The 23,578-nt window shown below is 46.4% G+C and overlaps 1 protein-coding gene across 3 annotated transcripts in view; it reads left to right on the top strand.

Annotated features, from left to right (window-relative positions):
* NLRC3 (NLR family CARD domain containing 3) overlaps positions 1–23,578 on the top strand; it is a 72,732-nt gene that overhangs the window by 11,822 nt on the left and 37,332 nt on the right. Inside the window, exons 2-3 of one of the 3 annotated variants that reach the window (XM_005306163.4) lie at positions 15,252–15,429; positions 17,468–17,728. In XM_005306163.4, the coding sequence (XP_005306220.2) occupies positions 15,423–15,429; positions 17,468–17,728 (268 nt within the window). In that variant the 5' untranslated portion in view covers positions 15,252–15,422. Of the gene's footprint in view, positions 1–15,251; positions 15,430–17,467; positions 17,729–19,988; positions 20,169–23,578 lie in introns of those variants that run through there. The other 2 variants (XM_065559827.1, XM_065559826.1) reach the window with 2 other exon arrangements.

Raw genomic sequence — 23,578 nt, 5'->3', positions numbered from 1 at the left:
TTTCTTGTATATGGTGTTGGGTATGTGATAGGAGAACAACATCATCTGCGAAGTCCAGGTCTTCAAGGGATGAGAAGAGTGTCCATTTAATGCCTCTTGGCGTGTCTTCTGTTGTACGCCACATTACCCAGTCAACGGCAGTGTTGAAAAGGATTGCAGACATGACACACCCCGGCGTACTCTTGTTTTGACTTCAAAACTGAGCTCACTGTGATCAACACTGCATGTAAAGTTGAAATAGAAGCTTTTGATGAAGTTGATTATACGGAAAGGAATTCCATATGCCCGCAGAATGCGCCATATGCTGGTCCTGTGAATGCTATCAAAAGCCTTCTCAAAGTCTATGAAATTTATTTACAGTTGCCATTGCCATTCTAAGCACTGTTCTATTATGTTTCGTAGAATGAAGATCTGGTCTGTGCATCTAGGCCCTTTCCGAAAACCAGCTTGCTCTTTTCTGAGAACACTATCAACTGCCTCTGATATATGCTGGACTATGATGTTACACAATACTTTGCTTGGCACAGATAAAAGTGTGATGCCTGTTATTACAGTCACTGAGAATGTATTTCTTTGGTATCTTCGCTATAACCCCATTGGTCCACTCATCTGGCACTTTTTCCCTTTCCCAGACTGATGTAACTAGAGGGGCCAGGATAGATGCCGCTAATTTAGGATTTACCTTGAACAATTCTGCATTCAAGTTATCCTTGCCAGGAGCTTTCCCATTTTTCAAGGATTTGATGGCTTGAATGATCTCTTCCTTAGTTGTGGTGTCTGTGTTGATATCAAGATCTTCTTCTGCCTTCTGGATGTTTGCTTCCTCTTTAGGTGGCTCCCCATTCAGCAATTCTTTGAAATGCTCTGTCCAGCGCATTTCTTGTTCTTTTTTGATTGTTAGTAGATGGCCTTGTTTGTTCCTGATGAGAGTGTTTGTTAGTGTCTGCCGTTTACCAAACTGATAAGCTGTATCATTTTGTAGACAGTTCCTTGATCACAAGCAGCTGCATCCTCTGCTTGTGTTGCCCGATTATCAATATATGCCGTTTGTCTGCTCTCAAGAGGTGTTTGACCTCCCAGTGAGCCTTGCTATACTGCTCATGGTATTTGTTCTTTAGCTTCTGGGATTTTGTGTCTAAAACATTTTTCTTCAGGGCTCGTCTGGTTTCTATGGCTTTCCATGTGCTGGGTGTAATCCACTCCTTCCTTCTCTTCTGCCTGTAGCCTAGACAGGCTTCACTGCTCTGTTTATAAATTGCTGTTACTTTGTCCCACTTCTTGTTGATCTCCTCATCTGCATTCCCCTCCTCTCCATCAAGGTCTGCAAGTGCCTGAAACCTGTTCTTTAACTGCAGAATGAAGGCTTTCTGTATTTCAAGGGACTTTAGCTTGTCAATATCATAACGTCTATGTCCTTTGTTTGGTGGACCCACACTTCTCAGTTTGAGCTTGATGGAAGCTGTCACAAGGTGACAGGTTTCAGAACAGCAGCCGTGTTAGTCTGTATCCGCAAAAAGAACAGGAGTACTTGTGGCACCTTAGAGACTAACAAATGTCACAAGGTGGTGGTTGCTGCCAACATCTGCACCCCTTCTCACTTTTACATGTGTCAGTGAGCATTGCCATTTGCCATCGATCATGATATGGTCAAGATGGTTCTTATCTCTGCCATTTGGAGAACTCCATGTCAGCTTGTGAATTTCCTGATGTTCAAATAGGGTTGTGCTGATGACTAGATCATTCATATTACAGAAATCAACAAGCCTTTCTCCATTTTCATTCATGGTGCCACACCCATATCTTCCCATTGCTCTGTCGTTTGTGTTATCCTTACCGACCTTGGCATTCAGGTCTCCCATGATGATAGTTAGGTCGTGGCATAGTACTCTCTCTAACTCCTGCAGTGTAAAAATTTATTTCTTCGTCGCTGTCATTTGTTGGAGCATAGCACTGAATCAGGGTGATATTATTATGTTTCCCTTTCAGTCTGGCTCTCATAAGTCTGCTGCTGATGGATTTCCATTCAAGCAGGGAATGCTCCACTCCCTTCTTCAAAAGGATGGCAAAACCCTCATGGTGTTGTCCATCATCTCGTCCAGAAAACAGCAAAGTTTCTCCTGAGGCTGTTGTTAATCTTCCTGATCCCGTCCATCTGCTCTCGCTGACACCCAGGATGTGTAAGCTGTAGTGTCTCATCTCTGCTGGGACCTGAGTTAACTTCCCTGTTTCGTACATTGTCCGTAGGTTCCAAATTTGGTTTTTGTCTTGGTGTTGAGCACTTCAGTCTTCATGCCAGTGGCTTCCTTTCAGCTTTCACCACTGGCAGTCATACAGGTCATTGACTCCTGAAGGCCATCACACACAATAATGGTCGATTTCTCTGTCGCTGTTTCTGTAACATATTTTGTTTTTTATGGGACAGGGTTGTTAGCCCTATGCCTAACCCTCAACCTGGAGGACCAGGGTGTCTGTTTTGTCTGGCCCCTCCCCCACAGACAAATCCAGCATGGTTTAACCTACCAGGAGCAAAAAGCCCCCACCTACACAGACTCTGGAGATCATTAGAGCACGCAAGCTGTCCCGCCACGACAAGGCACAGACACCAGAGGACAGGTCCTAGTTATAGTGTACGTTAAATCCCTCAGTGGTGACCTTTATATTCCATGGTTACCTTCATCTGAATTGTTACTGTGTATTCCTTTACAAACATCTCTTTGGAGTCAATTCTGCCATCCTTACTGAGCATGAATATTGATTTCACTGGGGCTCCTCGGCTTGGAAGGATTCCACCTGAGTAAGAGTGGCAGAATTGAGCTCTTAGGATTGAAGATCTAAGGGCTTGTCTACACATGAAATGCTACAGTGGCACAGCTGTAGTGCCTCAGTGTAGACGCTACCTGTGCTGATGGGAAGGGTTCTCCCATCGCTGTAGTTAATCCACCTCCCTGAGAAGTGGTAGCTAGATTGATGGGAGAATTCATCTGTCGACTTAGCGCTGTGTACACAGGGACTTAGCAGCGTAGTTAAGTTGACGTCTGGGGTTTGGATTTTTCTCACCCCTGAGCAATGTTGTTATGCTGACCTAATTTTCTAGTATGGAACTGGCCTAAGTCCAAGAGATGCAGGTAGGTGGGTTGCTAAAGAGTACGACCTCCTGGCACCAGTGGAGGACTGCAGCTGAAGATGTACAGCTCTTGAGTTACCACCTGGTTACGCCTCTGTTTTTCTTGGAAGGATGCCACTGACATCCTGATGATTAATGATGTCGCTATCTTTAGCCTTACTTCTTGTGCGTAACGCTATCTTCCCTTTGAAGTATTGGATGGCTGCAGGGCATAAAGTGAACAATGTCTCCTTGGTGGAGCTGATAGAGTTGGCTTGGGGGACCATTAAAAAACCAGAAACCCATCACTTGTTTTGACTGATGCATGACACAGCTCTGGGCTCCACTGGAACTCTGCATTAGCTGTGACCTGGTTTTTAAGACACTTTCCATCTCCAAATCAATTTCTATCCAGTAGCCAGTCGACCAAATGTTACTGGTTGTGGATGGGGAAAAATGCATGCTGTACCAACAAAGTTTCTATCTTTTTCTATCACTGCTTAAGAAAATAAGAACGGTCATACTGGATCAGACCAATGGTCCATCTAGCCCAGTATCCTGTCTTCTAACAGTGGCCAATGCCAGATGTTTCAAAGGGAATGAACAGAACATAGCAATTATCGAATGATCCATCCCCTGTCTTCCACTCTCAGTTTCTGGCAGTTAGAGGCTTAGGACACCCAGAGTATGGGGTTGCATCCCTGCCCATCTTGGCTAATAGCCATTGACAGACCTGTCCTCAATTAACGTATCCAGTTCTTTTTTTGAATCCAGTTATTCTGTTGGCCTTCACAATGTCCCCTGGCAACGAGTTCCACAGGTTGACTGTGTGCTATGTGAAAAAGTACTTCCTTTGTTTTAAACATGCTACCTGTTAATTTCATTGGTGACCCCTGGTGCTTGTGTTATGAGAAGGAGTAAATAACACTTTTTCCCTACACCACTCACGATTTTATAGACCTCTATCATATCCTCCCTTTGTCATCTCTTTTCCAAGCTGAACAGTCCAACTTTTGTTAATCTCTCCTCATATAGAAGCTGTTCCTTCCTCCTAATAATTTTTGTTGCCCTCCTCTGTACCTCTTTCATTCTGATAGATCTTTTTTGAGCACACAGTATTCAAGTTGTGTGCCACTGTGGTATCTAAGCTCTCTACAACAACATACAATAGCACTGACAGTGTCCTACATGGTAATATTATCACAGCCTCTGCTGTTCCCCATGTACATGTCAAAGTGTTTGTAGCTTTTTTTCTTCCTCCTTCTTTTCATCTATTTTGCTTTCAGTCTCCACCACTGTGGATTAGTCCTGGGAAGATGTCTCTACTGTCTGAGCATCTCCTCAAAGAGGAGGGTTGTGCATGTAGGCCTGAACATAGTCAGGGTCAGATTTGTCCAGTAGTTGCTGCATGAGCTTCTGCTGCTCAGGGGCAGTTACATGTGTCCTCAGCTACAGCTACAATAATGCGCTCTCGAGGAGGTGAACGTGTGGGTCACAGGGGTGGGGTCTGTGCCTGAGCAGAGACAGTGTCATTCCCTGGCCAGCCAAAGGGTGGCTGAAAGGCAGCCACCACTGCAGTGTGTGTCCAGTGGCAGGGAGGAGCCAACATGCTCAGCAGGAACTTCAAGTCCTGTAGTGAGTGCTGACATTCTGCAGATTTTCAGCAGTCATCCTCCGCCCTTGATGATTGACCAGCAGCCAGGATTCCCCAACGTTCTGGAGCTCTTCCCACCTCAGCCTCCAGTCAATCTGCTTCCAACTGCTATTTCATCCCATCTCACAGCTTAAATAGGGTCAGGCCAGATCAGGCGGGATCTGAGAGTCATCAGGGGAAACCTAGGGCTTTGTAGGCCCCCATGCTCCCCTCTGAGCAGCTGTCGAGCCAGTGGCATAATTAGGAATGGAAATGTGGTTGGGCCCCAACTTGACGGTGGGCAGGCACTGACTACAGGCCTGAACCCACAGCAAATCATTTATATTGCACATTAATAAATTGACTTAAACTTGGCATACACAGAGGCTCTGATCGGAGTAGGCTTGGGTGCTGATTGGGTGGGCCATGGCCCACTCACGGCCAACCGTGGCTAAGCCCTTGTATTGAACCAATGCCCCAGGATGGTGAAAAAGGATACTGTGCTTCTGGAGGTGCCACAGTGAAGTGCCTCTAACTTGGGGGCTTTGGAGAAGCTCGTCATGGTGAGTGACACAGGCACCCCAAACCCAAATTACAAGCAGGCTTGGAGGGTTGGTGGGATTACTCCCGTGTGCTTCTGGGAAGAAACTACATTCCAGTGGCTATTTCTTTCCTGTCTTGTGGCTTCTGACTTATATTTGGTTTTATAAAAATCTACATTGTGTAGCTTTAAGTAGACAAACATTAACTCCAAAACAGCAAAGCAGGCCAGATTTCCAGACATTGGGAGCATCCAACTGTGCACTAAAATTAAGCACATAATTACTGTGCATGCTCAAGAGGTTATGATTTGTACAAATGCGTCTAATTACCTATTGGCGTGTACAGCTGCCCAGTTTAAGTGTGCAATTGCGATAACAGTGCAGTTGCATGCCTGAGCTGTTTGATAATCTACCCATTGTATTTGGTTTTGGAGCTGAGCAATACCGTTCTGTGTCTGTGGTATTTGCAGGAACTCCTGACTCAGAAGAGAGAGAAAATAATGGTGTGTCTTTTCTGATCACTTTGGTAACATATAGTTCAAAGTTTAAAACAGAACAGGGCATGCTGGACCCTGTGGAAGGCACCTGACTGGGCTCGGGGCTTCAGCACCGCTCATGCTGAAGCTCTGAGCCCTGGCAGGTGTGACCCACGGGGCTGAAGCCCCAAAACCCCGCTTCCCACTGGGCAGAAGCCCCAAGACCCCCCTTCCTGCTGGGCAGAAGCCCCTACTGCACCACCCTGCTGCAAGGCAGAGGTCCCAAGCGCTCCCCGCCCCCAGTCTGGTAGGTGGAGAATGAGGGAGGCTTGGGGGGCTCTGTGAGCTGCACTTTAATGGTAAAAGAGCCGCATGTGGCTCACGAGCCACAGTTTAGCTGCCCCTGCCATAGACCAATAAACGCTCTGTGCTGCTCCAAGTGCTGTGCTGACTGTGGGTCTTTTTTCAATTCTTGTGCGGGCTGCCTGCACGAACAATTGCATGCTGCACTGATGCTGCAGTCTGGGTGCAGGAAGAGCCTTCAGGCCGGGCATCAGACGCCATCAACCACTCAGTAAGAAAGAAAAATGAGTCCTTCCTGAGGAGGATCACTGAGGTACAAAAATGAGAGCTGGAGTATTACAGGACAATTACATGTCTGCTCTGGCACCAAACTGCACCGGAACTATTCATCAGGTTTAGACACTCCCAAAGTCTTTATTTTATGACAAGGCTGACACATTTACATAATTTAAGTGGAAATTGGCTCCAGTAGCAAAGTTTGGATCTGGAATTGGATCCAAATCTGCATTTCCTTAAGGTCAGGATGTTCTGATCCAAGTCCTGATGCCTGGATTGTAAACTAGATCTGAATTTGATATTCCCAAAGGGAAAAAGGTGCATGGATATTTGATCCTTGGATGTGTGCCCATGAGTATGGTCATGGATGGTTTTGAATCCAGTATTGTGGATGGGGCCAGTCTCTCAATTGAAGCACTGGAATGCCAAAGTAGCTCTGTAAGTGAGGTTTAGCTTCGATAACTAGGAATGTTCAAATAGTCTCATTAATGACACTCTGTTGATTGGTATTTATTTAATTGTGACGTCGAGTCAAAGCTCCATTCAGAAATTAGCATGAAAGTCAGTGGGAATTTTCGGAGGGAACACTTTTTCATTGGAAAGGGCTGATTTGTCAAAATGTAAACGTTCTGTGGGAATGTATCGATTTTTAATAAAATTCCGACAAACGAAACAGATTTCCAACAGAGCCCTTGCATAGGTTTCTAAACCTGCCTGGTTTCCTCCCAGTTTGCCTGCCCAGATCCTCAGAGCCCAGGCTCCCAAGGTTCCTAGCTCCAGAGCAGTCCACCAGGAGAACTTTTCCCAGACCCGGGGCTCTCCAGGGCTGCTGACTTGCCAGGGAGCTGGGCAGCTGGTTCTCTGCCTAGCTGCCATCCTGGAAGATAGATGGGCAGGTTGCTGGCCAGGCAGCCGGGGAGTCATGCAGCCATTTAGTGAAAAATTCCAAGATTTTTTTTCTTCCATTATGGAACAACAACAAAAATTGGAATTTTTCACAAAATTCCTGCTCAGTTCTACTAGGCATCCGAAGGAATGCATCCATAGAGGAAGCAACTTAGTGAAGAGCTGCCTCTGTCTTGTCTAGCTGTTCCTGTCTTCTGTGACATGAAGAGAATAACAGAACATAGTGTCGACTGCACATCCCAGTGGAGTTGATGTTGGCTTAATAACTAACGCCACCTGCAAATACCAAGAAAGCAAACTGGTAGATTTTAGTTGGATGAATATTCATGAATACTTTGGGGCTGCACTTTCCTGGCTTTAACAGCTTGCTCTGGCAATGTACTATGATCTCTGGAAATCTGGCTTCTCTTCCCAACTCTCTCATTGACTCACCTTAACCTCTTACTTAACCTTGTACGCTCTGCCTGGGCACTTCCCAGCCTTAGTAAAGTGCTTAATGATCATCACCCAATAAAACCAGAGCAATCTCCGCACCATACCCAAACCTAAAAGTGGATTAATGGGGAAATCAAAGGACTCCAAAATGGTCAGTCCTGGTTGGGTGAGAATGTGGGAGAAGACTGTGCAAGGACCTTTTGATTTCCTCTTGTGCGCCTCAGCAGGGAACTGCAACTTAGGTACAAGTGATCAAGACTTGATCGCATTTATAATATGTGAACAGAATAAAGTCCAGACCAGTGATGTACATACTTGGCGTTTTAAAAGGGCCATTTTCACAAATATGAAAACAGTTATGAGCCAGATCAGCTGGGAGGAAGAATTTAATCAGAAAAATGTGAGTGATAAATAGGAATTGTTTAAGAACACCTTACTAGATGCCCCAAAAGGCATAGTCCCACAAGGAAGAAGGCTGTACTGGTTAAAAAATGGACCTGATTTAGAGGGGAAGTGAAGGCAGCTATGAAAAATAAAAATAATAATATATAACAAATAAAGAAAGGGGAAATTGATAGTAATGAATATAAATCAGATGTTAGATATTGTAGAACATTGATAAGGGAAGCAAAGGGACACAAAGAGAAAACCATTGCCAGCAGAGTTAAAGACAATAAAAGGAGGTTTTTAAAAAAAGTATATTAGGACCATAAAAATCCCAACAATGGAATTGGTCCAGTACTAGATGAAAACAGTAGAATTATCAATAACAATTAAGAAAAGGCAGAAGTGTTCAACAAATATTTCTGTTCTGTATTTGGGAAAAACAGATGATGTCATATCATATGATAACACTCTTTCCATTCCTCGTGTATCTCAAGAGGATGTTAAACAGCAGTTGTTGAAGTTAGACATTTTAAAATCAGGAGGTCCAGGTAACTTGCATCCAAGAATTTTAAAAGATCTGGCTGAGTTTGTTGGGCCATTAATGCTGGTTTTCAATAAGTCTTGGAAACCTGGGGATGTTCCAGAGAACTGGAAGAAAGCTAATGTTGTGCTGGTATTTAAAAAGGGTAAGTGGGATGACCTGGGAATTATAGCCTGTCAGTCTGACATCGATCCTGGGGTAGATAATGGAGTGGCTGATACAGGAAACCATTAATAAGGACTAAAAGAGGGTAATATAATTAGTCAATCAACATGGGTTTATGGAAAACAGCTCTTGTGAAACTAACATGATGCCTTTTTGATGAGATTATAAGTTTAATTGATAATGGTAATAGTGTTGATGTAATATACTTAGACTTCTGTAAGATGTTTGACTCAGTACCAAATTGCATTTGATTAAAAGATTAGAAAGATATAAAATTGTCACACATGAAATGGATTAAAAAATGGCTAACTGATAGGTGTCCAAATGTAACTGTAACTGGGGAATCATCATTGAATGCATGTTTCTATTGAAGTCCTGCAGGGATTGGTTCTTGGCCTTACACTAGTTAACATTTTTATTAATGACCTGGAAGAAAACATAAAATAATCACCCAAAGTTTCTAGATGACACAAAAATTGAGGGAACGGTAAATAATGAAGAGGACAGGTAACCACTACAAGGCAATCTGGATCGCTTGGTAGACTGGACACAAGCAAACAATATTAATTTTAACATGGTTTTAGGGTTTCCTCCCCACTCTGAACTCTGGGGGTACAGATGTGGGGACCCACATGAAAGACCCCCTAAGCTTATATTACACCAGCTTAGGTTAAAAACTTCCCCAAGGCACAAATTTCTTGCCCTGGGATGGTATCGCTGCCACCACCAAGTGAGTTAGACAAAGATTCAGGAAAAGGGCCACTTGGAGTTCCTGTTTTCCCAAAATATCCCCCCAAACCCCTTCACCCCCTTTTCTGGGGAGGCTTGAGAATAGTATACCAACCAAATAGGTAACCAAGGTGAACACAGACCAGACCCTTGGGTTTTTAGGACACTAAAAACTCAATCTGATTTTTAAAAACAGAACTTTATTATAAAGAAAAAAGTAAAAGAAGCACCTCTGTAAAATTAGGATGGAAGGTAATTTTACAGGGTAATAAGATTTAAAACACAGAGGATTCCCCACTAGGCAAACTTTAAAGTTACAAAAAACAGGAATAAACCTCCCTCTTAGCATAGGGAAAATTCACAAGCTAAAACAAAAGACAATTTAACACATATTTTTGCTATTAGTTACTATTTCTGTAATATTAAATGTATCATTTCAGTAGAAACTGGATTACTTGCTTGGTCTTTCTCTTTGTCTCAGAAAGAACAACAACACAAAGCACAAAACAAAATCCTTCCCCCACAGATTTAAAAGTATCTTTTCCCCTTATTGTTTTTTTTGGTTAGGTGCCAGCTGGTTATTTAAGCTTCTTAACTCTTTACAGGTAAAAGAGGAATTTTATGCTACCCTTAGCTGTATGTTCATAACATATGGCTAAATATCAGTGTATACATCTAGGAACAAAGAATGCAGGCCACACTTACAGGATGGGGGACTATCCTGGGAAGCAGTGACTCTGAAACAGATTTGGGGGTCATGGTGGATAATCAGCTTCCAGTAAGATTCGGTGGTCAAAAGGGCTACTGTGATCCTGGGATGCATAAATGGGAATCTTAAGTACAAGGAGAGAGGTTTTCACCTCTGTGTTTGGCGCTGGTGCGACTACTGCTGGAATCCTGTGTCCAGTTCTGGTGTCTACAATTCAAGAAGGATGTTCATAAATCAGAGAAGAGCCACAAGAAGATTAAAGGATTAGAAAAGCTGCCTTCTAGAGATAGACTCAAGGAGCTCAATCTAGTTAGCTTAATAAAGGAAAGGTTCGGGGAGACTTGATCACAATCTATACACAGTTACATGGGGAACAAATATTTAATAATGGGCTCTTCCATCTTTCAGAGAAGAGTCTAATATGATCCAATGGCTGAAAGTTGAAGCTAGACAAATTCAGACAGGAAATAAGGTGTAAATTTTTAACAGCAAGAGTAATTAACCAGTGGAACAATTTACCTTACTGCCATTAGAGGAATGCAACCCTAGAATATCCCAACATCCTACAGAATATCCCAGGGCTGTAGTGGAATTAGAAAAAATGTCTGATGTTGTTTATTCACTCCCACCCCTCCAGGTGGAATTCATTGAATTCTGCTAATGTGAGGCTGATAGTTTCCCCAGAGAGAATATTACATTTTTAGAGTAGCACTAGGTCTGGGAAATCACAGCATGGCATGTGGGTAAATAATCTGTGGTATCAGAGTCAGTCATCGACAATCAGTGGCCGAACTCAATCCATTTAGGTTTTCCAGGAGCGGAAGATAAAGAGAGATGAGGCAAGAGTATTGCATGCAGCAGAAGAGCTTCTGATTGTAGCCTGGTTAGCGTCTACTCAGAGAAGAAGGAAAACCCAGTGATTACTTCAAGCAAAGATTGAGTTGAACTTCGCAGCCTGGTTAGATCTAACAGGACAGCCGCAAGGAGTGACGGGTTAGCCAGAGAATGACTGACTCGCTGGACTGTCCTTAATTTGATCATGTATCCTAATTGCACAAGTCAATGGCTCGAGGGCAAAAAGAAATACGAGATGAGACAACTCATCAGCCACTGAGAAAAAAATAAGGAGCTCTTAGGCCACCAATAAAACTCCTTGAAGAGGCGATGGGCATACCTGCAAAACATGTCCGAGGCATGAGGCCAAATTCAAACCACTGTAAACCCCCAAATGGAGAGATCCAGGATAGATCAAAGGGATGAGAATAGAGCTGGGGGAACTGGATTTTCTGTTTCAAGGAAAAGTCTGCGATTTCAACCCATTTTTTGTTCAGAATTGGAACAAAACCAAAAATGTTCCAAATCTCCCGTGAAACAAAATTCTGACTTGTGTGGGGGCTGGAGGAGGGGTGGTGGTGACAGAGTGCTGGGAATCAGCCACTGACACAGCACTCTGGTCACTGTTTAACCCATGTGTCCCCCCAGGGAGGGTCTGGTTAAGGAGAGGAATTTCTGATTATGGGATCAGATTGGGGTGGAAGTAGCTATTGAGTTCAGTAACACCGAGACTGGATAAAAGAGCACAGGAAGGAAGGGAGAGGGAGGGGGAGGATGCAGGAGAGAGATATAAAAGAAAAGGCTAAAAGGGCCTGTCAAAAGGGAGTGCTCTGAGAGAAGACGCTCCCCCCAGGGCCAGCTCCAGGCACCAGCTTACCAAGCAGGTGCTTGGGGTGGCCACTTTGGAGAGGGGAGGCACGTCCAGCTGTTCGGCGGCAATTCGGCGGACGGTCCCTCACTCCTGCTCGGTGCGAAGGACCTCCCGCCGAATTGCCGCCGCAGATCGCGATCATGGCTTTTTTTTTGTTTTTTGTTTTTGTTTTTGTTTGGCTGCTTGGGGCGGCCAAAACCCTGGAGCCGGTCCTGGCTCCCCCCGCACTGCTTTTTGGAGAAGGGGGAGTAAAGTTGGGTAATATTGTAAATACTCTGATGGCACTCACGTGTGAAAGGCAGGCAAGTGAATCCCTGCAGATAAACGGCAGGGAAGGTCTCTGAGGGGCTGCACATAAAGGATGGGCGCAGTGGGACCCTGTCACAGTGGGGGTTGATTGAAACCTTGCGTGTTGATAAAATGGAAACGTTTCTTGCTGATTACAACTTGTTTTTTGTTCGATTCAGGTGAGTAACTGAGCTCTGTGCTTCCCTGACCCGGGTGGAGCTGAGAAGTCAGGCCGGGGTGCTCACTGCAGCACTCCTTCTGGCACTGGCGTTTGACTGTGTTGTGTTTGGGTTTGTTCTGTTGTGCCATGCTCCAAGCAATGGGGTGGGGACGCTCCCTACGTAGGGTTCTTATTTAAAGTTGTTGTTGTGCTATATTGTAGCCTCCCCTTCTGTGTGCAGAGTGTGACAAAGTTCCTCCTCTACCTTGGTGGGTCCTGGGCTTATTGGCGGATTTGCTCGCTTCACCCTGTGGGTCAGGAAACAGTCCTGAGACCTTCCCCTCTGGTAGAAGCTATAGTCCAGGTCAGTTCCTCCTGTGTTTGATCAGGAGTTGAGAGGTATGGGGGGAACCCGGGCCCGCCCTCTACTCCAGGTTCCAGCCCAGGGCCCTGTGGACTGCAGCTGTTTAGTGCCTCCTGGTACAGTTGCACGACACCTACTGGGCTACTTCCCCATGGCCTCCTCCCAACACTTTCTTTGTCCTCACCACCGGACCTTCCTCCTGATGTCTGATAACACTTGTACTTCTCAGTCCTCCAGCAGTACGCCTACTCACTCTCAGCTTCTTGCACACCTCTTGCTCCCAGTTCCTCCCACACACACACTTCCTCTCCTCTGGCTCCCTAGCTCCCCCTGGCTTGACTGGAGTGAGCCCTTTTATAGCATCAGAGGGGCCTTAATTAGAGTCAGGTGCTTAATTGCCTCACCTGACTCTTAGCAGGTTAATTGGAGTGAGGTGGTCTATTAGCCTGGAGCAGCCCCTGCTCTGGTCACTCAGGGAACAGAAAACTACTTATCCAGTGGCCAGTATATCTCCCTTCTGCTACTCTGCTGTTCCCAACTGGTCTGGGTCTATCACAAGAGGGAACGGGGATCCAGTTAATCCCAACCCCAAGGCAGCACCTCCAGAAGAACCTCTCTCCCCTTCTCCTGACTCAATGGAAGCCCCTTTGCGGTGGCTCTCTGGGGCGCAGGATGGTTTGTGCTCAGGGGTGTCTGGAGGAGGCATTGTCCTCTCGCCAACCTCAAGGGAATTTGCTGTGCCTGTGACCCTCTAGAGATGGTCTGGGGCCAAAGCCCACAGGAGAGACCCTTCCAGAATGCTGATGAAGGCCCCAGGGGACAAAGCCGGACTGGGAGCCATTGTACAGGGACAAGGCTTTTGGGTGGATGTCCCTGCCCTCTGCAGATTTCCCAACATCTGCACAGCTCCTGGGGGGTAGGATAAAGTGGGCACTAGTTTGGGAGGCCTAACCCTCTGCTGTTCCTGGTGGAACAGCCCTGTCTCTCAGCTCCTGGCATGAGAACTAGTAGCGATGAGAACTAGAACGGCAGCCTCACAAAGGGCCAGATCTTAGCCACATGGGAGCATGACCCTCCTCAACTTCCCTTCAGAGAGTTTCTTTTGCACGCCTCTGTGGGAAGGGTTGGGTTTGCCCCCCACCAGAAGAGAGGAAGATTTAGGCCTGCTCCTTGGCAAGGCTGTGCCATTGGAACTGCTCTGCGAAGGGCTCCGTTGGGTCTGCCTGTCTCCAGGAGCCCCCTGGAAGTGGGGATCCCGCCCTAGGGAGGAGGATGTGTGCAAATGAAACTCAGTCTCTGGTGAACACCTCCAGCTCCCAGCCTGCCTGCATGCAAGCCCAGCAGACAGGCGAATATAGCTCTGAAGGCAGCTGACCCCTCCCCCCGCGTGCCAGTTTCCACCTGGGGGTGGGGAGATGCATGTGCAGAGACCCCCTCCGCATGGATCAAAAGGGGCCTGGTTTTCTATGGCTTCTCAAACCAGACGTTTTCCTCTTCTAAGCGATCCTTCCCTCCCACTGCTCGTGGCACAGGAAGTTACTGAATTCAGTGGCCATTTTCACAAAGCAAAGCAATTAGGCAGCGATACTGTAGCACCGAAATGAGAAGGAGTAGGTGGGTGCTCGTTAGCCTACTTGGAGCATGATTAATTTGTGGAGTTGAAAACAGAGCGAGTACAGCGCTCTGAAATCGCTGCTAATTAACAAAGCTGGGCAGAGGTTCTGAGCTCTGATTAGACCTGCCCAAAACTGAACGAGGCCCCTTGCAGCTGTGTGTTTTGGTTTTTTTGGCTTTGCATCTTCCTTTCCAAACCAGAGTCAAATCCCCACCCAGCAGTCCCTAGGGGGCTAGGCTTAGATTTTCACTCAGACACTTGGGGGGCACTCTGCGGGTGGCATTGAGAACTGGCATCACTGGTCTAGCCAAGAAAGGCATTGGCACAGTAGTCTTGGCACTGGTGCTATGGCATAGGCACTGAAAGCTGACATAGGCAGTCTGTGCATTCAGACCATGATGTACTAGCATCCTGGCATAAGGTCTCAGGATGCCAGCTCCGTAACACAGGGAGCATTGATCCTAGTGGCGCATGGACAGATTGATATTTAGCTCTTAGTATCGTGAGGATCAGGTGATAGCATCATGGATCTGGGCAGCAGCATCCTGGCATGGGTCTTGAACTGGGGTCCCGAGCTGTGGCATGACTGTGAATGAGAATTTCAGTGGCTTGCAGCCTGCTCAGTCTCTGGCAGTCGCTCTGGGAAGGGCTTCCATTATAAGCTTTCAGTAGAGTACCACACTTTCAGTCAGCAGCCTCACTGGCTGTAGTGCAGGACATTCTCCTGGTACCTGCAAAAGCTTGTCTCAGCTGGAAGTAGCTCATGTCACCATGGCAGGGTAACCTTTCCTGTCGATAAAGGTTCCTCCCCTCATGTTTTCCCAACAGGCTGCAAGGAAATGCACCTGTGGGTCAGGTTTTAAGTGGTGCTGGCTCCCACCCTGCTACTGATGCTTTTCTTCTCCCTCCCTCAGAAACATGGAAAAAGGCTAACTGTCGCAGAGTGAGCCGTGAATGGTGTGCCCTCACTGGGGCCCCGGCCTGAGAGGACAACGGGCAGAGTCAATGGGAAGGCAGTGGGGTCTGTCTGCCAGTCGTCACGCTGCAGTCGGAAAGAAGGCTTCTAATGCCACTGGGACCCCCTGATGGAAGGTGAGCAGGGGCGTGAAAGGCGAGTGTGCATAACGATTGGGGCTGTCTCTCAGCAGAAGTTCGTCTTTGGGTTGTCACTGGTGGCAGCTGCCAGGGGTTGCTGTTGTGAGCCAAAAGGTAACCTTGCTTTCTGACTCCTGGGAAAAGATGGGGAGCTTTCTCTGACAAGATTTCCTTGGTGTGAAGGGGCCATTTTCAATGAAGATCTGTTTGGAAAAGATGAGGCTGCAAGGGGAAGGGTCTCCAGCCTGGTCTACACTAGAAAATTAGGTTTGTTTAACTACGTCGGTCAGGATGTGAAAAATCAACACCTCTGAGTGGTGGTGTTAAGCCGACCTAAGTCCCGTGTAGACAGCGCTAGGCTGATGGCAGAATTCCTCTGTTGACCTAGCTACCTCCTCTCAGGGAGGTGGATTAACTACAGTGACTGGAGAGCCCTTCCCATCGGTGTAAGTAGTGTCTACACTGAAGCACGGCTGTGCCACTGTAGTGTTTTAAGTGCAGACAAATCCTTCCTAGTTTGTCTTTTGAAAAGTGAGCCACACAATTTTTAACCCCTCAAAGGCTGGACCAGAGTTACCAGTATTGTGCTGGGATATATGGGATACATTCTCTCACAGCCTTTGTTCCATTCAGTATAGCTGGCCTATACAGTATCATGCAGTGCATAGGATGAGGGGTGGGGATTAATGACCACAAAAGGACACAAGTATGTTGCTATAAAGTCTTCTGATGTTGAAGCTGGCACCTGCAGAGCCCCTTTCTAATAGGCTGGTTCCTAAGGGACTTAGCTTAGGTGTCATTTCCTCTCCTAATGTAACCAAATATCCAAACAAGCCCCATGTTCCCTAACACCAAGTCCAGTTTAAATAAGAAGGAGATGTTCAGAACGTGGCCAGAGAGGTGAATTCATGTGACTGTCCAGCTTAACCAATCAGAAATGTGACAACAGCCGTGTTTGAAATGTCGTACCTTTCCCAGACGTGAAGAAGAGCTCTGTTGGTCTCTCTCACCAACAGAAGTCAGTCCAATAAAAGATATTGCCTCACCCTCCTTGTCTTTACAACAGCCATGGGAATTGTAAAGCAATGAAGGACAACCTTTATATTTATGGAGGTGTCATTCAGACTGGGAGGCATATCTCAAATTGATCAGAGTTTTTAAATGGAGGTGGAAATCCCAGGAAGATAAGACTTTCTAGTAAGATTTCTGGTGCTTCACTTTTTCACTAGGGATGAAATCTTCCCAGAATGATCTTTCTTATGGTATTTTGCGTTGCTTACTTTGTAATGAAAGAGGTGCCAGGGCTCAAGCAATTTTTTTACTTTCATAACTGATACAGCAAGCCCAGAGGTGCCGGGGCTATGAACTACCAAGCCCAGAGGTGCCGGGGCTATGAACTGCCAAGTCTAGAGGTGCCAGGGCTCAGCCGTGGCACAAATTAAGCACCAGTATTTTGGCTTTTGGCCCAATCCAGGCTAAGCAGAAATGCCCAGAAATAGTTTGAGTTTGACGTGAGTTTTTGGTGAAAGCTCACATTGGCTGAAACTGATTTGCACAGCCCCATTGGGAAGCATTTGTATTTCTCAAGATTGTCCACTAAACCTTTCTCCCTTTGAGAAAGAGGTTTGATTGCCACCAATGCATTTGTATTTGGAATTTTTCTTCTAATGGATGAAGCAGAAATAATAGAGCAGGAACTTAGTAGCTCAGCTGGTGCTGGACTTGGTTTGGGATTTTCTCACTGGCGCCGGATGGCTTCAGCCTAGTGTCTTGTTTGGACAGACCTAGTCAGTTTCAGTTTTATCTCCTTATGTATTTCATTTCTGGGCAGCATGTTCTGTTCATTATGGTGCAGAGTCTATACAGAGACTGCCTTGTCCAAGCAGTGCCTTGCCACAGCTGTGTGATCTCCAAGTAACCTGCCTATCACCCTTCCGTCTCCTGTCACCCCTGAACAATGCATCCTCAGCACATAGAAGATCCAGATACTGTCAGTGACTCCTCACACTCATCACCCCTCCCCTCTTCCTCACAGGGGTTTGGATCAACCGCTATCGGAAGCAGCTGGTGAGGTCCATCTCGTCGCAGTTCCTGGAAGAGATCATCTGCTACATGAGGAAGCTGGATCTCCTCAGTGCTGAGGAGGCAGGCCAGGTTCAGGAGGTGAGCTCCCTGTCGGAGCAGGTGAAGGCAGTCATGGATCTTCTGGCTGGAAAGGGCAGCTATGCCTCTCAGTCCCTACAGACTTACATAGAGACAACCAACTCCCAGCTCTATCTCCACATCACCGTCTATGGTAGGAGATGCTGTTCGTTGTCTTCAGTCTGTGTGCATGTGTGTCATAAAAGCCTCTGTGTGTGTGTGTGCACATGCGTCGGCATTGCATGCTAGCAGATGTGTACCTGTAGCATTCACAGAGCCAGGTGTACCCTGGGGAGCTTTGCCCGAGTAAGGACAAAAAAGGACCTCCGGCTCAGACCCCTGTTGATTAAGAGAGCCAACTAAGGACACTACCACTGAGACACTCAGACTCGAAGGTCAGAAGGGACCATCATGATCATCTAGTCTGACCTCCTGCATGTTGCAGGCCATAGAACCTAACCCGCCCGCTCCTGTAATAGATCCCTAACTTCTGGCTGAGATATTGAAGTCATAGAATCATAGAACCATAGGGTGAGACAGGACCGCAAGGGTCATCTAGTCTAACCCCTGGCCAAGATGCAGGATTTGTTGCGTCTAACCCATCCAAGACAGGTGGCTATCCAGCCTCCTTTTGAAAACTGTCAGTGAAGGAACTTCTACAACCTCCCTAGGCAGTCTGGTCCATTGTCCTACTGTTCTTACAAGTAGGAAGTTTTTCCTGAGATTCAATCTAAATCTGCTGTGCTGTAGTTTGAACCCATTGCCTCTCGTCCTGCCCTCTGTGCCAAGAGAGAACAACTTTTTTCCATCTTTTTTTATGGCAGCCTTTCAAGTATTTGAAGACCGCTATCATGTTCCCCCCTTAATCTCCTCTTTTCCAAACTAAACATCCCCAGTTCTTTCAGCCTTTGCCTTGCGTTCCATCCCTTTGATCATCTTTGTCACTCACCTCTGGATCCTTTTCAGTTTCACCACATCCTTTCTATACACTGGTGACCAAAATTGGACACAGTACTCCAGCTGAGACCCAACCAGTGGAGAGTAGAGCAGTACTATCACCTCCCATGATTTGCATGCTATGCCTCTGTTAATCCAACCTAAAATGGCATTTGCTATTTTTGCAACAGCATCGCATTGCTGACTCATGTTGAGGTTTGGATCCACCACAACTCCCAGATCCTTCTCAGCGGTGCTGCTGCCAAGCCAGTTATCCTCCATTCTGTATTTGTGCATTTGGTTTTTCTCCCTTAAATGTAGCACCTTACATTTGTCTTTGTTGAATTTCATTTTGTTTTCTATTCTCCAATTTATCAACATCCCTCTGAATTTTAGCTCTAGCCTCCAAAGTGTTAGCAACCTCCCCAGCCTTCTGTCACCTGCAAACTTGATCAGTCTGCTCTCTATTCCTACATCTAGACCATTAATAAAGATGTTAAACAACACCAGACCAGAATAGATCCCTGTGGAACCCCACTTGAGACCTCCCTCCAATCTGACATCAGTCCATGAATAGTTACTCTTTGTTCGCTGTTATTTAACCAATTTTGTATCGACTTAATGGTAGTTCAGTTGAGCCCGCATTTCTCCACCTTACTTATGAGAACGTCATGTGGGACTGTGGCAGAAGCCTTGCTGAAGTCCAGGTATATTATGTTCACCACATTCCCCCTATCCACTAAACCAGTTACAGCGTCAAAGGAGGAAATTGGGCTGGTATGGCAGGATTTGTTTGTGGTAAATCCATGCTGGCTGCTAGTGATCACCCCTTCAGCCTCCAACACTCGCAAATGGAATGTTTCATACATTGCTCCTGGTTTGGGGTACCAGCTGCTTTGTCCTGACTCAGACCTGTGAGCAGGTAACTTGAACTTCCTGAGAAAAACACACACACCAACTCTAGGCACATTCCCTTATGAGCCACTGCTCTCTGATCCACCCTCCCAACCTCTGGCACGGCCGAGCTAAGACGGGGCTACAGTGTGTTGAGGAGAAGGTGGAACAACCTGCAGAATCAGGACCCAAAATGTGGGCCCCGCTGCAAGGAGAAACCCCTCCTTTGTCTGACCTGCCCTGAGGAATGACCTCATTTTCTGTATTTCTCACCCTTGTCAGTTGCTAGGGACGTTTGCATGAAAAGAGGATCATTGTTGATTAGGACCAGACCTGCTTATCCGTTGCCTGCAGCTGCTTTCTTCTGATAGTGGCACTGCCATCGCCACAATGTCAGTGGAAGATTATTTATGGGGGCTTAGTGTTCCGTGGTGACGAGGCGCACGTTGGAGACAGTCACTGAGAGAGTTACAGCTGTACGAGATGGCACCTTATGTAGTATATCTGCTTCCTGCATGTCCTGGAGTCCTGGCAGCAGATTCTAACCTGTGCAATTCTACTACACTCTGCCCACCATGGCATTTGCAGCTGAATCTTCTTCACTTCCAGCCATCACTGCTAAGTTGTGCTGCTGTGTGCTCTTTGGCGGTGGTTTAGAACATAAGAACGGCCATACTGGATCAGACCAATGGTCCATCTACCTCAGCATCCTGTCTTCTGACAGTGGTCAATGCCAGGTGCCCCAGAGAGAATGAACAGAACAGGTAATCATCAAGTGATCCATCCCTCTTGCCCATTCCCAGCTTCTGCCAAACAGAGGCGAGGGACACCACCCCTGCCCATTTTGTACCTTTTCCAATTCCAGTAGATCTTTTTTGAGATGGGGCAACCAGATCTGCACACAGTATTCAAGATGTGGGCGTACCATGGATTTATATAGAGGCAACATGATATTTTCTGTCTGATTATCTATCCCTTCCCTAATGGTTCCCAACATTTTGTTCGCTTTTTTGACTGCTGCTGCACATCGAGTGGATGTTTTCAGAAAACTATCCACAGTGACTCCCAGATCTCTTTCTTGAGTGGTAACAGCTAACTTAGACCCCATCATTCTGTATGTCTAGTTGGGATTAAGTTTTCCAATGTGCATTACTTTGCATTTATCAACATTGAATTTCATCTGCCATTTAGTTGCCCAGTCATCCAGTTTTGTGAGATCCCTTTGTAACTCTTCACAGTCAGCTTGGGACTTAACTCTCTTGAGTAGTTTTGGGTCATCTACAAATTTTGCCACCTCACTGTTTACCCCCTTTTCCAGTTCATACATGAATTATGGCTGTGTTGTACTCAAGAGGTAGCTGCATTTCAGTGGGTGGCAAGGTGATCTCAGTAGTTTTGCTTGTTAAGTTTGTAAAGCATGTTTGGATCCTCTGAGATGGACGGGGCTACAGGAAGGTACATCTTAGCTGCCCGTTTTACTGTAAAAACAAGTTTTAGCATCTTAGAGCCAACGTGGCTACACAGAACAAGTTGTTACCCTCTGCTGCCTCAAGCAGCATCAAGAGAAGCAGCAGCCATTGCTGATAGTGATATAGGAGACAGAGAGAGCTCGGTCAGTCAGCTCGACTCGGGTCCCAAGTGGGGCTGGCAGCTGTGGCAGTTAAAAACCCATTCTTTAACTGGCTCTGAGGGAGAGGGGTCATTTTGTCTGGCCAGGAGCGGGTTAGAAGATAGAATAAGGAAAAAGAACGTGGGTGAAATGTTGTTGCTGAAATGCTTGTTTCTGGGGAGCAGGGGGAGAGACTGGAGTGTACATGCCCCAGCTTGGTAATTCCTCACCACGGGAGGCCAGGCTGCCAGGCTGCGGTCTGCTTGATCTGTCTGTTCTATGTGTGTTATGGGTCTGTGGGACTGGGGAGGCTGCAGGGAGTGTCTCTGCACCCCTAGCATGGTGGCAGAGCGCAGCCCCTACAACTGCCCCCAGGTGTGCTATGGCCCATGGGTGGAGTTGGGGATGAGGAGGAGGCCATGTCAGGACCTGGACCCTGTCCCAGGCAGCAGGGCTGTCTAGATGCACTGGATGAGCATGCTGCAGCCCCTTCAGGCCTGTTCTACCTGTGTGCCTGGGAGCTGCAGGAGGGATTATGTCTGGTGTAGGAGTCCCACCTGAGGTGGTGCAGCTCCACACTGGCCCCAAGACAGGGCTGGGGCTCAGTGTGGATGGCCAGACCCTTAGAAAATGTCTTGAGTCATATTATGTTACAAATACTGTACAATGAAAGGGTGCACTTCCCTCAATATAGGGCTGCGGCTAACCACAACAATCTAGTGCTCAGGGATCTGGCAGTGACAGTTCCTGGACAGAGCAAAGGGGCTTCCAAAAGCCCTCCCCAGCATAGTATGGGGACTGAGGACTGAGTTTTTGTGCATGTGGAGCTGCACCCCCAGGAGCAGGCACCTAGCTCTGTCTCTCCTGTGGGAGCTGATCAAAGCCTCCTAGCCCACACACCCAATTTGTCTGTCTTCTCATTTCTCTCCCTCAGCAGCAGTTCAGTGTAAATCAGGTTGCTTAATAGTTTGCCACCTAGACGTTGAAACGCTGCTTCAAGTGAGAAAGTTTGAATAATTCAATCAGGGCTCTACGGTCTGGATGATAATTGCACAGAAAAGCACTCAATAACATGATGGTGAAGGGATCACGAGTTAAAGTCTTGTTCTGTTTTGTTTCTGTGTGTCAGCATCACGCAGCCTCCAAACAAGAAGTCTTGTGCTATATTTAAAAAGTAATGGCCATGTTCTGATGATGATTTACTGAGTACCACAGTCCCCATCCCAGGGGTTTTACAAGCTAAATCCAGCATGGAACATACAGTGCAGACATTGGGCTGCTGCTGTAAGCCATGCTATGGCAAACTGGAGTCATTGACAACTGAGTCTAAATGAGTCTGGGAAAGTCTTATCTGGTGCAACATATATCTTCTTCCAGCCCTTGACATGCATATTCTATCAACATAGACTAGACAGGGTTCAGAGTGGTAGCCGTGTTAGTCTGTATCAGGAAAAACAACGAGGAGTCCTTGTGGCACCGTAGAGACTAACACATTTATTTGGGCATAAGCTTTCATGGGCTAGAACCCACTTCATCAGATGCATGGAGTGGAAAATACAGGAGCAGGTATAAATACATGAAAGGACGGGGGTTGCCGTACCAAGTGAGAGGTCAGTCTAACAAGATAAATGAATTGATAACGCAATCCCCATCCTTTCAGGTATTTATATCTGCTCCTGTATTTTTCACTTCGTGCATCTGATGAAGTGGGTTTTAGCCCACAAAAGCTTATGCCCAAATAAATTTGTTAGTCTCTAAGGTGCCACAAGGACTCCTTGTTGTATAGACTAGATAGACGCCCTTAGGCCTTGTCTACACAGAAAAGATTTTTTTCAGTATAATCTAAGAAGTGAATTTAAACTGTTATCATTATACCAGTATCGAACCAAATGTGAATGCTCCTACTGCAGTAAAAGAATGGCCTTTGTCGGTTTCACTTTTCTCGCTTGGGAAGGAGTTGAAATTAAATCTAAAAAAGCCACTCTTATTCTGGAATAAGACTGTCCACCTGGGTAACAATATTGGTATAACTGGTAAAACTTTCCTGTGTACACAAGGCCTTCAATTGACTGACCGACCCATTCACTACCATGTTGTTTGCATCTCCTCCTTACCCATCAGCTCTGAATTTGGCCAAGAGAGTCTAGCAAGAAAAGCAGCTAAGAGGAAAGGGTGTATGAAGATGTAAGTTAATTACCCTCTACTTCAATGTACCCTTGCTTTCTTAGACTCCGTAATACTCCATCTAAGGGAGTGGGAGACAGTGTAAGGTGTTCCAGCGTACACCACCCTCTGACTGACCTGCCAGTGGAATTGCACTGATGCAAAAACCACGTTCCTTTGGAAGCCACAGAGCTGCTTATTTCTGTGACGGACACTCTGAGTGGGGAACTTGCACTCCAAGATTTGGAGTTGAACTTGTGCTGAACTCTGCCCATAACTCACTTTGGTTTGTTGTGAAACTGTGATTGACTTAACTGGCAGGCACAGCGAGGTGTTAGCGTGGCTAGGGGAACCATTGCCATGAAAACAAAAGGGTCGCTAATGGATATCAGGAAAGCTTTG

This window comes from Chrysemys picta, chromosome 10 (genome assembly GCF_011386835.1).
Source record: "Chrysemys picta bellii isolate R12L10 chromosome 10, ASM1138683v2, whole genome shotgun sequence".
NCBI lineage: Eukaryota > Metazoa > Chordata > Testudines > Emydidae > Chrysemys > Chrysemys picta.
This window is presented reverse-complemented; position numbering and strand designations above follow the sequence as displayed.